Source organism: Sus scrofa, chromosome 14, assembly GCF_054392235.1.
Source record: "Sus scrofa isolate SSC_HxYL_T2T_F1_AM1 chromosome 14, Sscrofa_HxYL_maternal_Yorkshire_Landrace_v2.0, whole genome shotgun sequence".
NCBI classification, from domain to species: domain Eukaryota; kingdom Metazoa; phylum Chordata; class Mammalia; order Artiodactyla; family Suidae; genus Sus; species Sus scrofa.
Window position 1 is genome coordinate 140,251,893 of NC_139396.1, and position 16,700 is coordinate 140,268,592.

Sequence of the window (16,700 nt, forward strand, 5' to 3'; positions counted from 1 at the left end):
AAGAAACCGGGAGACACAGAAGCATGACCTCTGGTGCCCAAATGATAAAACATTACACTGGCTTGGATAGTCTTCTGCCCACATCTCCTTAACTACACTACAGGTCATATCAAAATGTAACAGGGACCTCTTGGTTCCTTTGGCAGCTGGAGGACTTGCCACTTTAGGGGCATCAGAAGCATGGCATTAAGATCCCTAGGTGTTACTAAAGAATTGGCACTAGGTATGGCGGCAGGTCGGACATTCTATTCAAAGTAAATTTAGGAGCAGCAAATTCAAATGAGAAGTGAACTCACAGAAATTTTGAGGAGGACATAGAGACCCCAAGTATTACCAGCAGCACATGCCAGAGGACTTTGTTTTTGTTTTAGATTTAATTAAGCAATAATTATAGCCTAGTTCATACCCAGGACTCTGGATACATGGATGTTAAAGTCCTTGAGTACTGTACTCTTATGTTATGTTTTCCAGCATTCTTTAGAATAAACAGCACCAGATACAATGTAGCCACTCAACAAAAGCATTGTTTTGTAAAAAGGGAGATGCCTGCACCAGGATATGGCCTTTCTCTTTGCTAAATTGGTTTTCAACAAGCTGAATCCAAGTCATGAATATTCTCAGAAAATCCAGAAGAGTCCAGACTGAATTATGGCTTTCTACTTTCTTTCTACTTCTTGTTCCTTGATCTGGCCTCCAGCCAAGCATTTCTAAGGAGGCTTAGGGACTACATGAAGTTCTTTGCCAGAAAATAGTTCTTCCCAGCCCAGAGAAGTGGTAGAAAGGCAGGATACCAAAGAGCCTGGATTTGACTCCTTGCTCAACTGCCTAGTAGCTGTGTGATCTCAGGGGAGTCACTGCCTTTCTGTGCTTTGGTGCACCATCTATAAGGTGATGATAATGATAATACCTACACAGAGAGGACTGCTGCTATAGGATGGAAATGAGACAATCCATGAAAGCATTCACAAACTGGACCACAGTTAGTCCTCAATCACTGCTGGATATCTGAATTATTATTATGTCAAATTTCAATGCTCCCCAGCTTCTCCAAGATACTCTGCTGTTCTGTCCTGCATTGCTCATCGCATGTATCAGCCATGCCTATGTATATAACTTCCAGATTAATAGAGAAATGAAGGTTGTTTCTACAAGGAGAGCTATGAGTCATTAGCATAGGATTCAATAATGAAATGTGAGGTCCCCAAGGCCACCTGCTATGGGGACAATCTTACTGCTTGGTGCTCTGTACTGGGAGACAAGAGCATCAAGGAGCCACATCTGACAGCTGAAGGCAGCAGATTCATCCTTGCTGTTGTAGCTTTGCCCACTCAAGCGGAATGAACTGACTTGTTATTTTTCTTCCCCTTTTTGTGCCCAGAAGGCATGAATTTACACATCTTAGAATCAGATTCCTCAATCTGTTCCCACATCGCTCAGCCAAGTTTGAGATGCCTGATGATCTTTGTTACACAGAAGAGCAAAGATGAATAGATGAGAGCTTGGCATCTCTCCCTGGAGGATGTACAGAGGTTGGAGCTGACCAGGACTGAATTCTTATTTCAGATCTTTCTCTACAATGTTCTTTGAAATGAAACAGAAATCTAAATTCTGAATCCTGTGCTGGCATTAACATCAGCTGCTTCAAAAGATGATGTTCTTTTTGAGTATCACTATCAGGTTCCTTATATTTCTGGGAAAGGGACCTTTACATTCACCACAGGGTACAGGATTGACCTGGAAAAATGAATCCCTCCCTGACAGTTTCCTATTTGTTTAAAGTTCCTTATTGTTTAAAGGCCTACATACAAAGTACTCTATTTTATTGAAATTTCTAAAATGATTTTTAAGTAAGCTTTTTTTTGAATATAGCAGAAAGAAAACTATGCATATCCTTAAATATGCAACCTGAATTTTACAAAGTGAATGCATTCATTAATAATCAAGAAATTTTACATTGCCAATACCCCCAAAATCCTCCTTGCCACTCCCCCTCCAAAGGTAATAGTTAAATTAGCTTTGCCTATTTTTTGCAGTTTAATTAAATAGACTCATATAATATGCACTTTTTCAGTCTGATTTCTTTAGCTCAATATTAGATGGGTGATTCATTCAAGTTTTTGTATGGAGAAATAGTTTGCCCTTTTTAATTGTTGCATGGTATTCCATTTTATAAATATGCTGTAATTTATTTCTCCAGGCTAATGTTGATGAATGTTTATTTTCAGTTGTGAGCTCTTAGCAATTCCTCCGCTAAGCATTTTACATATATTCTTGTGCATATCTGTATGCACTTCTGATGAGTATAACTTAGGAGTAGAAATGCTGGCTCTTAGGTTTGCATATATTCAGCTAGAGTAGTTAAGGTCAAACTGGTCTCCATCATGCCACTCTAAGCTCCCAATAGCTGGAGTTCTCGTCATGGCGCAGTGGAAATGAATCTGACTAGGAACCATGAGGTTGTGGGTTCGATCCCTGGCCTCGCTCAGTGAGTTAAGGATCCGGTGATGCTGTGAGCTGTGGTGTAACTCGCAGACATGGCTTGGATTTGATGTTGCTGTGGCTCTGACATAGGCTGGCAGCAACAGTTCTGATTAGACCCCTAGCCTGGGAACCTCCATATGCTGAGGGTGTAGCCCTAAAAAGCCAAAAGACAAAAAAAAAAAATGATAAACTCCCAGTAGCATAGGATGACTGACCAGTTATGTGATATTATTCTTTTAAAATACAAATCTTCTGATGATTGCGCAGAATAACTTACTGTAGTCTTTAAGTTGCATTTTCTGGATGAGCAGTGGTGATGAGACTCCTTTAATATGCTCATTAGCTATTTGGTTATCTTCTTTGAGATATCTAAGTCATTTGTGCATTTTTCTATTGGGTTGCTGGAATTTGTCGTATTGATTTTTAGTATTTATTTATATTTTTCTGGATATGAGTTCCTTATTGAATGTATGTACTGCAGATAACTTCTCCTCCTCTAGAGCTTCCCTTATTATTTTTTAAAAATAGCGTCTTTTGAAAAACAATTCTTAGTTTAATATAGCCTAAGTAAACCACATTTTCTTTTATATTTATCAGGTTTTGTTTCCTGTCATAGGTGGAACTTTATAGGAGTCTTGAGAGCATAGTCTTGTGCTGTTCACCAAGGCTTTCCTTCTGGATAGTGCCTCAATTCAAATTTTTATCTCCCCAAAATGTAATAAAAATATGTCTGACTTCACACCCTATTAGTGACTTACTCTCTATTTTGCCTGTATCCTTTAGAGATTGTCATATAATTCAAGGGAAGAGAAGACACATAATACTGTATGAATTCTCTAGACTCCCTTTCTCACTGGGATTTGACCTCATCAGTCTCAGGGAACCTGGTGACCTTGAAGTCCAATTTTTGTCTTTCCATCCTTGCGCTTCCACAAATAGATGTCTAGCCAATACTTTCTAACTGTCTACCGTGGATATGAAATCTGACCTCTTCTACAGTGTGATGTATGAACGGGCAAAGTTCTTGAGGGGAAATAACAGCATAAAATGTTGGACTCATCAGTGAATTTCCCATCTCTCAAGAAAAGAATTGTACCTTCTCAAATGCTCTTCCTCCTTCTGTCTGTATGTCTATCTGTCTCTCTCTCGCTCCCACTCTCACTCTTGCTCTAAATATATATGGATATATTTGTTTTGCAGTAAGCTAGTCTGTCACAGCCTCAGGCAGAAGTCCTCAAAGATTTATTTCTGTGAAAGGCAAGCAACTCCAACTGGCCTAATTTGGTCTGCCTCTTTCTAGTTCCATCTGAAGAACTTTGAGGAGCCATAGTGTTCAGAAGGTTGGGTATGGTTAAAAGGCACTTATTAAGGAGACAGTAGAAAAGAGTATTACGTTAGAGTGGGAGTTTTCTAAGGGGTCCTTACACTAAAAGCATCAGCATCATCTGAGCCAGAGTTTCAAACTCATTAGTTCACAGTTGTTTTTTTTTTCTATAGGAATTAAAATACTAAGTATTTGGAACAACCATGACAATGTAATCCTAACTGCTTCATCTTTTCCCTTCATGTCAGAGCCTCTCAGGCTGGACTATCCCTTTTGACTTTACCCTTGTTTCTTTCTTTTTTCTTGAGGCATAAGGCATAATCCCTGAGCTCATTAGAAATGCATCCTCTTGGGTCCTATCTCAACCTACTGCATAAGACTCTTTAGAGATGGAGCTTGGATAACTGTTTTAACATGCTTGCCAGGTAATTCTCACGCGTGTTAAAGACGAAGAACCAAGGAGGTATCAAAAGAGAAGAGGAGAAGTTATGTTGTACCTCTTCATCCTGGTGTCATTATGAACTTTTAAAATCCCTTTTATATTAACAAGGTCTAGCACAGTGTTGGTCATACTTGAGCTACACAGAAAACAAGGTTGAAGGAAGGATGCACAGCTTAATAACAGATCATTTAGTCCTTTAGAGGCTGTCTTACTCATTTACAAGATGACAAATATGCCTGTGTACACTGTAAAATAAAGAATATAAATGTCATCTTATTCTACCACTTGAATACTCAGAAATTTCAGAAAACCATAACTTGGCAAATAATAATTGGTGCTTATCATGATATACCTGAGGTGCTCTTAAAAATAAACCTCTCGGAGTTCCCGTCGTGGCTCAGTGGTTAAAGAACCTGACTAGTATCCATGAGGAGGCAAGTCTGATCTCTGGCCTCACTCACTGGGTTAAGGATCTGGCATTTGCCGTGAGCTGTGGTGTAGGTCACAGACATGGCTCGGATCTCACGTTGCTGTGGCTGTGGTATAGGCCAATATCTACAGCTCCAATTTGACCCCTAGCCTGGGAACCTCCATATGCCATGGATACAGCCCTAAAAAGACAGTAAATAAATAAATAAACCTCTCAATTACCAAATAAATTATAATTAATTATGTTTCGATTGGCCCTGATGCTTATATGTATGACCAGCATGCTGCCTTTGGAAAGGAAAAGCCAAGACTTCAAGGTAAGAGAAGATGGCATCAGCAGCTTTTAGGTTAACTGAGCATAAGTGTGTAAGTTGTTCTAGGAATACGGTTGATGTATTCTGAGAAAACATGTTGCTAAAGGGCCAATAAGGCAAAGTTAAAACCAAAAAGAATCCTTAAGAGGTGAGAGATTAAGTAAAAGTGAAGAACAATTTGCAGGGAAATAAAAATAAGTGAAGAAATGCATCAGAGAAGGTGAAACGATAACAACAAAAACCAAGGATGTAAAAGTAGAATAAAAATGTGAAACAAAATTAAAAATGAAGGAAGTATACACATGAAAACAAAAACAGAAAGACATAAACAGAACCATGGTTTCTGAGGAAAAATTACTGGCTCTGGAAAGCAGAGAGGAGATGGAATTTGTCCTACCTCTTCCAATTGAACCATGAGAGTCACATTGTGGCCTTGCTCTGCTGTTAGCTTTCCATCAGCAGTGACAATCCGGAGCCCTCGAGGTGCCTTCCCTGGACACTTCTGCGGTTTGGCTGTGTACTGTTCTCTCACTCCATCCGTGCAGTTATTGGAAACCACCTTTCGATACCTATGTGGAGCAAAAAAAAAAAGCTCAAATTGTAACCCAGCTCATTATAATATGGGTGACTCCCAGCTCTTAAAGCTGGACCCTCTGCCTAGCCCCAAGGGCTATCCATTGCTACCTTCATAATGCTCTAAAGATGACACTTTATTCACAGAAGGTTCCCAACAGAGATACAAATCATCATAGGAACACGTATCTATTGTCCACATTTTAATTAATTGATTTTATTCATTTAGTCAGTTTTATTCATTTAGTCATTCCTTTGATCAAGGAATCAAATCATTTCAGTAGAAGACATGGTCCTTCCTTGCCCTTGATAAGTTTATAATCTAGTTGAAAAGACATACATGGATAATTGAGGATATACGTCAAAGGCTACATCATTAAGGGTTAGGATGAGCAATACATATTGCAAAGAAATGTTTCCATTTAGAGAAAGATGCATCATATGACTCAATATTAGGTACCATAGACTGCAGTATTTGTATAGTGCAAAAAGTTGGATAGATTTCATAGTTTCTACTCAGTATCTCGTGAGGGGTTACATATACTGCCTTCTATTGAAACTTCATATTAAGGAGACTTCAGTCTGCAGATTGAGTAAATCCTTCCTACTTTTTGCTTTTTTCTTCTTTTTTTCACTTTAATAGAAACAGACCAAGAAATTAAGATTCATAGAACTTAACTTGTTTTCTCAAGATCAGACAGCCAACACCCTAGACCATTTGTCTCTAGAATACACATATTCTTTATTATTACACTACTTTACTACATACTATTATACTATATTCTTTAATATTACTATTCTTTACTATTGCACACATTTAAATACTGAAATATCTGCCTAGCTGTTGGGTATTACCACTGCCCTGAACTCTTTAAGTATCCCACCCACCAACCCAGCTATGCTGGTCCCCATCCTTGGAGTTTCTGCTTCACCTAGCAATCCAGCAGCAAATGAGTTAAGACCTCACACACCAAGGATCCCCCCCCCCCCCAAGCCCTGCTCCTGCACTGAGATAACCTAGTTATTCTAATTGGTCATTGCCATGTCTGAGCAACTTCCACAACATCCCATCTGATATTTTATTTATTTATTTATTTATTTATTTATTTATTTATTTATTTATTTATTGCTTTTTACGGCTGTACTGACAGCATATGGAAGTTCCCAAGCTAGGGGTTGAATCAGAGCTGCAGCTACCGGTCTACATGGTCTACATCACAGCCATGACAACACCAGATCCCAGCTGCATCTGTGACCTACGCCACAGCTCACAGCAACACCGGATCCTTAACCCACCGAGCAAGGAGAGGGATCGAACCCGCATCCTCATGGGTACTTGTCAGATTCTTACCGACTGACTCACAATGGGCACACCCATCTGATATTTTTAGAAGTCCACTGTAGATGCTTATGACTGTATGCTGATTTAAAAAGAAAATAAGGGCAGATGAGAAAGAGAAGGGGGAAAAAAGGTGCAGACAGTGAAGAATAGTAACTTTTTGGTACCAGCAATAGTAGCAAAGAAATGACCAGCTATGTCACACAGTAATTATGGCATCTCAGTTAGTTAAACTGCAACAGAAACTCCCTGTGGGCTTCAGAGGCAAAGCACTATGCAAATGAAAGGCAGGTTATGATTTTTAATCATTTGGCATCCAAGTACACCTGTGACTTTATCTTGGCGAGCTGCTATGGAGGCAGGAGCTCACCGTCATCAGCTAGAGAACATTCCTGTTGTTTGTCACTGTTCCGACCAATCGTTGCCCCAGGCTTTCCTAAACCCTGCAGCAACAGGAGTTCTGCTTAAATCCAAAGCACGAATCTTTCCCCCTGGGATTGTGCCACGGAGAAGACTGTTGGTAATTTTTTTTAAATGCTCATTAAAAAGCATTCTGAAATTGTTATATTTCCTGGATGAAAATGGCATTGCATTAGCCCAATCAGACTGGTCCCCGAAATTTAGAAGAAAATTGTGCAGAAATACAGAGTTCATTTACTCAAGTAAGCACACACCTGCTTTCTGCAGTACAGAATGGTTCTATTTTCATCTCAGCAGCTGTCCCTGGGTCTGTTACATAAATGAATAATACATTTAATATGTTATTAAATGGGGCTGCTACCTCCGCAATAACAAGGCAACTTATGATTATGTTGGACCTAAGCTCTGAATATTACTGGGATGCATTTAGTTGGTAAAACATTTTTCAATCTGCCAAGAAGAAAAGTGCTTTGTAATGGCAAGGGAGTCTTTGTGCAATTTCTGAAAGGAAACATTCTGCAAATATGCCTTTGATATTACCGACCGCTCATCAGTAGATAGTGTCTGATTACTTCAACAACCCCAATTTCAACTATTCTCTTCCTTCCTTTCTTGATACTTGTCTGTCACCTTTTCCTTTTTACCCCTACCCTCTTTGATTTTGCTTCTGTGCTGCCTGCCAGTCTTTAAAAAGATAAAGGACATAGTTTTTCTTTGTGAGAGTAAAACAGGAAAAAAGCACCAAAAGTCTTCATATCCTGTGATCTTACTATTTAGCAGGGGTTTTTTTGTTTGTCTGTTTGTTTTTTTAACTTAGGATTTTGGTACAAATGTTTGGTACAGACGTTTATGACTATTTAGCATATGTTAAGGTGATAGTATATTCTAGCTTAGTCAATCACAACCCTGTCCTCGATGTCAAAGCCCTGCCCCCAGAAATTATGGTTTAATTGAGAATTCTGGGTATCAGTATACTTTCATTTATGTTTTAAGTTTCCCTGGTGATTTCAGTGTGCAACCAGGATTAAAGATCACTGCCCTGGTGGTCAAAACTAGTGTTGTGGAACCAAATTGCCTCAGTTTAAATGCAGGTTCTTACTCATTATACAAACTTGGGCAATTTACCCAGACACTAATGCTTAGGTTCTCTGCCTGTAAAATATGGATAATTACAGAATCTTTTCCTAAAGTTCTTGGGAGCCGCAAATGAGATAATGCATTCATGAGGACCACACAGAATCTGGCACACTGCAAGACCTTACCAAATACTAAAATATCAAAAGGTAGTAAAAAGTTTGTATTTAAAGTATTAAATATTAACTTGGTATTATACAAGTTCCCTGAAAATAGAAACTAAACTTTTATTGCCAAGATTCTCTTAAGATCAAATTAGACCATGTTAATTTCTTCCTTAAAATAATTCAAAACTTCCCATGGTTTATTCATAAAGGGTAAAATTCAGGTTTAAAAGAGAGGTCCATGGTCTGTCCTCAATGCGTTTTTCTTTTTTGGATGCCCCACAGCGTATGGGGTTCCCTGGCCAGAGATCAGATCCAAGCTGCGGTTGCCACCTATGCCAGATCCTTTAACCCATTGTGCCAGGCCAGGGATCAAACCTGTGTCCTGGTGCTGCAGGGATGCCACCGTTCCCATTGCACCACAGTGTGAACTCCAATCCCCAAGTATTTTTTAAGCTTTATCTCTCTCCGCTGCCTGACATGTTTCCTGAGCTCAGGGCAGTCTGACGTTGACATGCCTTTTCCTGTCTGTGCAATTCGTTCTGTCTGGGATGGTCTTACTCCTGTCAAGATTCTATTTATTCATTAAATAGAATAATGAATTCTATTCATTATTCATTCATTATTCATTCAGTGTAGAGGGAGTACCCCTTGTGGTACAGTTGGTTAATGATCTGGCACTGCTGCAGCTGTGGCAAAGGTAGGTCACAACTGTGGCTCGGATTGGATTCCTGGCCCAAGAACTTCTATATGCCATGGTGCGGCCAAAAAAAGAAAAAAAAATTCAATATAGAAATGATGTCTTCCTATGATGATGTTTATTCCCCCTTTTCACAGAAGTTATTATTTGTAATGATCAAGAAGAGCTAGAACTTCAGGTTTTCCTATAGCCAAGGCAGGTCTTATTGTCACTGAGCTCTGGTATCCCTCATTTGTGTGCACAGTGAGAAGAACTGAAACTGTTTAATATAATCTTGGATTATACTACGAATCTCTGTTTTTAAAGGAAACTGCCTTGTTACAGTGACTTGAAACAAAAATGGGGCAAGTCCTGGGGACATAGAAGAGAGCTAGTCCTGGATACAGTCTTCTGCTAACACCTGAAATCTTTCTAGACCCTATGTGCCCATATGTCATCAATAACCCTAGATAGCAGTATGGCTGCTAACATACTACTAACACCAACATTCAGAAAGAATGGGGTTCCATGGTTGACTAAGCAGGTTCGCCAAGTGTCTCTCTTCCAGGCAATAGCTGAGGACTTTCTCCTTAAACCAAGTAAATAGACCTCGGGGACTGCTGTCAGACAGAAGACTAGGTGGAAGGAAGAAAACTTTTCTTGCATTAAATAGGATGGAAGCACACATCTTTTAATTTGAACAATAAATAGAATGTAACTTCATCTGAATGCCAACTTGATGAAGCGGAACATATGGCCAACCAAATTCAATGACTTCCTATCAAAAATCATGAGAATGGCTTGTGGAATCCACTACCGGAGCCAACCAGCCACCTAACTCACAGGGAGAATGCCCCTTCTTTTAAACTCTTAATATCAGATCATTTCAAATTGGTCATGGACACGTCAGGGCCTGAAGGGATCTCAGAGAACATCCAACACAATCCCGCTGGGTTGCACAGAAGAAAGAGATACAGTGTAGAGAGTTTCCCAAGATCACACAGGAGATGAGTGGTGGTTACAGGCCTCTGGCCTGAATTTTGCGCTCTCCTGCCACACAATGCAGTACCACTCAGATGAGTATTGTTATTGCCAATGCCACCGACGTGGGCAGGACAGCGATGTGGGGAACCAGGTCTGCACATGCAGAGACGTGCACCTTCCTCTCCACTGCCAACATTCATGCCATCCCACAAATACATGGGGGAGATGCATCTAAGAAAGATATTCTGAAGAATCAACTTTGTAGCAACAGCCAATTATAGTGCATCTGCTGTGAGACTGCGTGGGTGTTTTCCAAGAAAACGGCTACACGGGCCCCTGCAGGGTTGAGTCTGTAAATAATGCAAGTGATTTCCTTTCTGTAGACGTGAGACCCATACACCGCTTTCAGACCCGTCATTCTCCGAGATGTACACTGACAAATCCCACTGAGGAAATCAGACCGAACACCAAGATCCCCATCAGGTACAGAAATGGGATCACTGAGGAAAAGACCACAGCTCCCAAAGACCCTGGAAATAGCAACCCCAAAGCAATGGCAGGATAGCCTGGGTCTAAGTGTTTTCATGGCTGATGTCGAGAGGAATATGTTTATAGAAAGCATTTTTAAAACATTCTCAATGTATGTTGACAGTATGGAGATTACTATTTTGCTATATTTATGTGTATATATTTTTTTCCTGGACTCACTAAATGTTCTTATATAGATACCGAATTAATGCTATTTTTAAATCCTTTTTTTCAGGCTTCCTGAGTAAATATCTCCATTGAATATTGAGAAACTAACCCTGAGGAAAAATAAGAATGTAAATTGTATGTTTACATTCTTCCAGGAGGGATTATTGGCTCCTCTAAAGTAACTCCACAGACAGAAATTTCTATACCCACTTTTTTTAAAACACATCTAGAAATATCTCTAGCTTAATAGCAAGAAGAAATCTGTCCCCTGAGAAGATTATCTTGGTTTCTTAGAATAAACCAGCCCAGTGCCCACTTTATTTTACATCTACAGAAACTTTTACGGTTGGCATGAAACAAGCAATGTCCTATTTAATTTAGCAACTTAAATTTGTATCATGTTCCCTGGATCCCAAACAGTATAAACAAGATTTAACCGTATATCAGTTCGGCGAAATAAACCTGTGCTTCTATATGTGCAAACTGAGATATTTATAGTCATTGATGGAGAGGCAAAGAAGAATATATTTGGGATTATTTCAGTACTAAATGCAAGATGATATGTAGATGAATACTAATTTCACCTTATTTGAAGAAAAGGAAGTCGTTCACTAATCAGGTAAATGTGTCTCTGCCTTGAGTGGCAATGATGGACCGGACACCTGTTCTGGTGTATGGTGGTTTTCTAATTATGTGACTTTATGAGCCTATACAAGTTATCATTTCAGTTTATAGATGAGGAAACGGGGGTTTGGATTAAATGCGTTCAAGATCTCAGTGCTGTCATGACTCTAAGTGTCTGACTCTAGATCCACAATAAAAGAAAGTTTTCCCCTTCTTTTTACCTTCACCTCCAGAGGAGTCCATAGGTGATGACCACTGGTGATGGTACCTGCCCTTTGTAAAGTGATTACTATTTGCTAGGCACTGTGCTGCAGGCTTCATTCACAGCATCCTATTTCATCAAACCCCAAAAACAAACAGCAAAATTTTATAGGTGAGGAAACTGAGGCTCAAAGAAAGGAGGTCACTTGCCAAAAAGAACAGTAAATGTCAGGGGTTGTGTTTCACTCTAAAATCACGCTGTTTTAGAAATATACTCACACAGAGTACAGACTCGTGGTTGCCAAGAGGGAGGGAGGGATGAATTGGGAGTTTGAGATTAACAGATGCAAACTATTATATATTCAATAGATAAACCACAAAGTCCTACTGTCTAGCTGAGGCAACTATATAGATTCAGTCTTGTAATAAACCATATAATGGAAAAGAATATATATACATATATGTGCATAACTGAATCACTTTTCTGTACAGCAGAAATTAATATACCACTGTAAATCAATCTATAAAATAAAATTTTTTAAAAAACCACATCATGGAGGAAAAGAGAAAAAAAAAAATCTCTGTTTTCTACCAAGCAACCCATCCCCATTAGAGTTCCCTCTCTACCCATAATAGGCTAAAGGCTCTAGTACCAGCCTCCCTGCCTTCCACGGAATGGCTTGTGGAAGGCGTGAAGGCCAAGGGTGAAAAGAAGCAGACAGAATGTTGTAGAACCCTGCTTACATGTCATCCACATAGTGTGGACACTGGAAACCTGACACTAGGGACTGGTGACTACAGCCACCTGGAGGGACATGCTTCACCCACTTCAGCTCTTATTCCAACCATCTTTTCTAAGACCTTTCCAAGAACTGAAACAAAAATTGCATACCCATGCACTTTTACGTGGTGAAGCTGTGACAGTCTGGGCATCTTCTCAAAATACCATTTCTACTGGGCATACTAAGAACCGATGTTATACTGTGAAGTGAGTGAACCTGACAACCCAGCTATCTACACAGGGTAATAAGCTGACTGAGAGCAGCCATAGCCATTGCTAAAGTGAGCTCTTAAAAAAAATAAATAAAAGGAAGGTTTACCTGCATGCCTTCAACTAAACTCTCATAAACGTGCTACTGGCAGAGCTGCCTGTTAAACTTGAAGGACAAGCTAGGATTGCTCAGCAGACCCCCTTCAATTCAAGTTCTGACTGCATGGCTGTAGCACATGGGGCAAGGGAGGTACCTGGGGAATGAGAACTATGGAGGCCGACCCTGAGCTCCTGATTCCTCTGCACTTCATCCCCATCTGAGCTAATACCGATTCTTTAGGACAACCCGAGATGCCCAAGGATGGGTTACAACAGGCATTGGAGAGGTGTAGGAGGCAGGGTGGCTCCTTAATTCTGCAGACTTCCAGGCACTGATATCAGGGCTTGTCCTTGAGAAAACTACCAGCATGGCCCTTTCACCTGAGTCATCTCTTGTTTCTTTTGCTTAAAACAACCTGCCTCACCTTGTCAGTGAGGGAAATCCTACTTACCTGTCCTCTCAGCATTCCCTTACTGGCATATGTATTTTAAAGGAGAAGAGCAGTTAATACAATTGAATCTCTGGGGCTCACAGGCAGTGTGTGGTCAGGAGGCTGGTGTTTTGTTTGTTTGTTTTTGTTTTTCCTTTTTTAGAGCCATACCAGTGGCAGATGCAAGTTCAGGCTAGGGGTCAAATCAGAGCTACAACTACAACTGCTGGCCTACACCAAAACCACAAAACCACAAAACCACAGCAACGCCAGATCCAATCTGTGTCTGCGATCACAGTTCATAGCAATGCCAGATCCCCCAACCCACAGAGCAAGGCCAGGGATCAAACCAGCATCCTCATGGATACTAATCAGGTTCGTTTCTGCTGTGCCACAACAGGAACCCCGAGGAAGCTGGTGTTTTAACCTTTATGGAGATGCTTGGCAATGCCTGGAGACAGAGCTCTAAGAATTAACCAGCTCACTGGGTGGAATTTGCTTTAGGAGCTGGCAGAAAGAGCTTCAATTGCCAAAAGAGACTCTAATTAATGTTGTACGGTTTTAATAACAATTATTATGGTATGAGAATGCTAATTACAGCACGCTTTATAGTGGTAGGAAATAGGAAATGATCACAATGTCCCTGAAAGGGGTGACTACATCATCCCAGCTGCTCGATTACAGGAAGTTCAAAAAAATTTGATAGCAAGTAGCCTTATATACTCTGACCTGGAAAGATGCATAAGACACATGTTTGAATGGAAAAGGCAAAGAGAAAAATAATACATCTAGTTGAAAATTGCATCTAAAAACTATATCCCAAATTATATATTTTTCTTGACATAATTATTCAATGACAAATGCAAAGGAAGGTGTTTAAAAGCATGCATGCCAAACAGACCACAATTGTATGGGAAATGGGTCCAGGATTGGAGTGATAATCTAAATTAGCTTTTTTTCTTCTTTTTACAGCTGACTTTATGGCATATGGAAGTTCCCAGGCCAGGGGTCAAATCAGAGCTGAAGCTGCCAGCCTGTACCACAGCCATAGCAACATCTGATCTGAGCCGCATCTGTAACCTAAGCCACGGCTTGCTACAATGCCAGATCCTTAACCCACTGAGTGAGGCCAGGGATTGAACTCACATCCTCATGGAGACTATGTTGGGTTCTTAACCTGCTGAGCTGCAATGGGAACTCCTAAATTGGCTTTTTAAACATAAAAATATATGTGTGTGCAAGTGCGTGTATATATAGTAATTAGATGTCTTTAAGTGAAAAGCTAAATGTTTAAAGTCAGCCTTGTAATGACTATAACATTACTGAGTATGTCCTTATGAAATGCCACTGAGTCAACATATAGATAAGTGACATCTGGGGTGAGGGGCTGGAGTGGGATTAAGAAGGACAGAAAGTTCTTTTTCAAATTCATCTACACATTAGCTCTTGCCCACTCTTGAGTTGGCTATAGACACTGCAAATGGGAATATGAGGTCTGGACCCTCCTTTGAGGATGATTTCAGGTCCCTGTCCTGGCCAACAGTCTTCTTATTCCTGACACAAATGTGTCGTGTAGACAATGCATCATCTGTGGGGCACAAATGACACCCTTTCCCCTGACCTTAGTCCATAGGGCCTTATGCAGGTGGTCACTCCTCCTCCTGGGAGCATTTAACTCTTGAGAACAATGCATTTATCCCACCTGCGATGGCTGGTATTTATCATATGTTTTTTTTACACAAAGTCACTCTCTGATGCTGATGCTTTTCTGCAAAAAGTCTGAATGAAATGAATAGAACCAGCATATGCAATAACTCAACAAAGATCCTTTAGCATCAGACGCTCTCATGTAATACCCACAGATAGGAATAACCTTCTGAGAGCAGAGACAGAGCCTTGGGAAGTAATATTTGTGATTTGGTGATTAATAAACACAACTGCATTGACAAACATGTATATACCCGGACACTCATTGCTGAACCACTTTTGTCACTGAAATGGTAATTTTATGGGGCACAGTTGAAAAATCCCATTGAATAGAATATTATAAATTATTCATCTCTGATGTTTTACTTTATATGGCTTAGGATTAATTTGGGTTTCACAAACTAAAGTTTTCCAAAGGAACGGTGAAATCTTTTTAAGTAGACTTAAAATAGTGTATGTTTGTATATGTGTGTGTGTATACATATATATATATAATTATAAAATTAAAATAATATATATTCTCAATAAACTGAAACATGAGGGGTCATCAGCCTTTATTCTGTCTTATTGCAGCGAGTTGATTAGCATCTGGAGCAAATTAGACTCCTCTGAACTTCAGCTTCCTGTCATCAACATCAAAGAGGGAATAAGTATAACTTCCTCAACTGACTTGTGAGAGAAAAATCAATTCTGAAATTAGCTTCAGGGGCTCCCAATGTGCATTACAATACCTAAACAGGCTGGTACCTGCAAATGATAACGTCCCTTCCTTTGGCATTTCTTCACCACTGAGTTTAGTTATTTCATCAGCCCTTTTCCATTTTTTCCCACAGTGCTAGATGCTGAAGACCTCGCTACCCCCACGCTGTAAAAATGTTATTTGTAATTTTCTCAGGTTTTGTGCTACAGTTCCAACAAATTGCAGCTTATCTCTTTATTCAAAAGTTGTAGGACTCTTTAACATCAGTGGTAAGAATATTGACATAGGTGCTTGTGTTTCTTCTTTCCTTTAAAAAAGTAGGATTTGTTATTTTGTTAATTTTTTTAAAGAAACTTCCGAAATTTCAAATACAAAAGTACATAAATGAAAACATGGATGTCCTCACCTCTCTACTGCAGCTGGTGTGCAAAGAACAACTGTCAAGTAGTACCAGTTGCTCCTCCCCTTCCCTCTTCCTTCCTTTCCTCCTTTTCCTGGTCTGTTGGTGAGGTGCCTGCTCCTCTCTCCCTCCCCCATCCCCCCTTCCCTCTTCCTTCTTTCCTCCCTCCCTCTCTCCTTCCTTCCTTCCCTCTCTCCATCCCTCTCCCCTCCCTCCTTCTCCCCATCTCTCCCTTTCTTCCTCCCTTTTTAACTTTTCAATGTCAGAATTCGCAAATATGCACAAACAAGAGAGAAGGCAGTATAATACCCACGCCTCATTAATTTATCTTCAACATTTATTAATACCTATCTTTTTAAAAATATTTTAAAACAAATGTCACATATTATGTGTTTCTAAAAGATAAGGTTTCCTTTTCTTTTTTATCCTAACCAGAATACCATCATCACAGCTAAATATATAATATCTTTAGTTAATATGATAGACATATTTAAACTTAGCTATAACTTAGTATCACCTGTGATAGTTAAGTTTATGCATCAACTTGAATGGGCCAAAAGGTGCCCACATATTGAGTCACATATTATTCTGGATGTTTCTCTGAGGGTGTTTTTGGATGCGAGTAATA

General features: G+C 39.8%; 1 protein-coding gene across 8 annotated transcripts in view; it reads right to left on the reverse strand.

The window, feature by feature from the left end:
* The window catches only part of SORCS1 (sortilin related VPS10 domain containing receptor 1), a 531,938-nt gene that overhangs the window by 67,559 nt on the left and 447,679 nt on the right, over window positions 1-16,700 (reverse strand). For all 8 annotated transcript variants that reach the window (XM_084993370.1, XM_084993369.1, XM_084993368.1 and 5 more), the window contains one exon: window positions 5,388-5,559. In XM_084993370.1, the coding sequence (XP_084849496.1) occupies window positions 5,388-5,559 (172 nt within the window). The remainder of the gene's footprint in view (window positions 1-5,387; window positions 5,560-16,700) is intronic.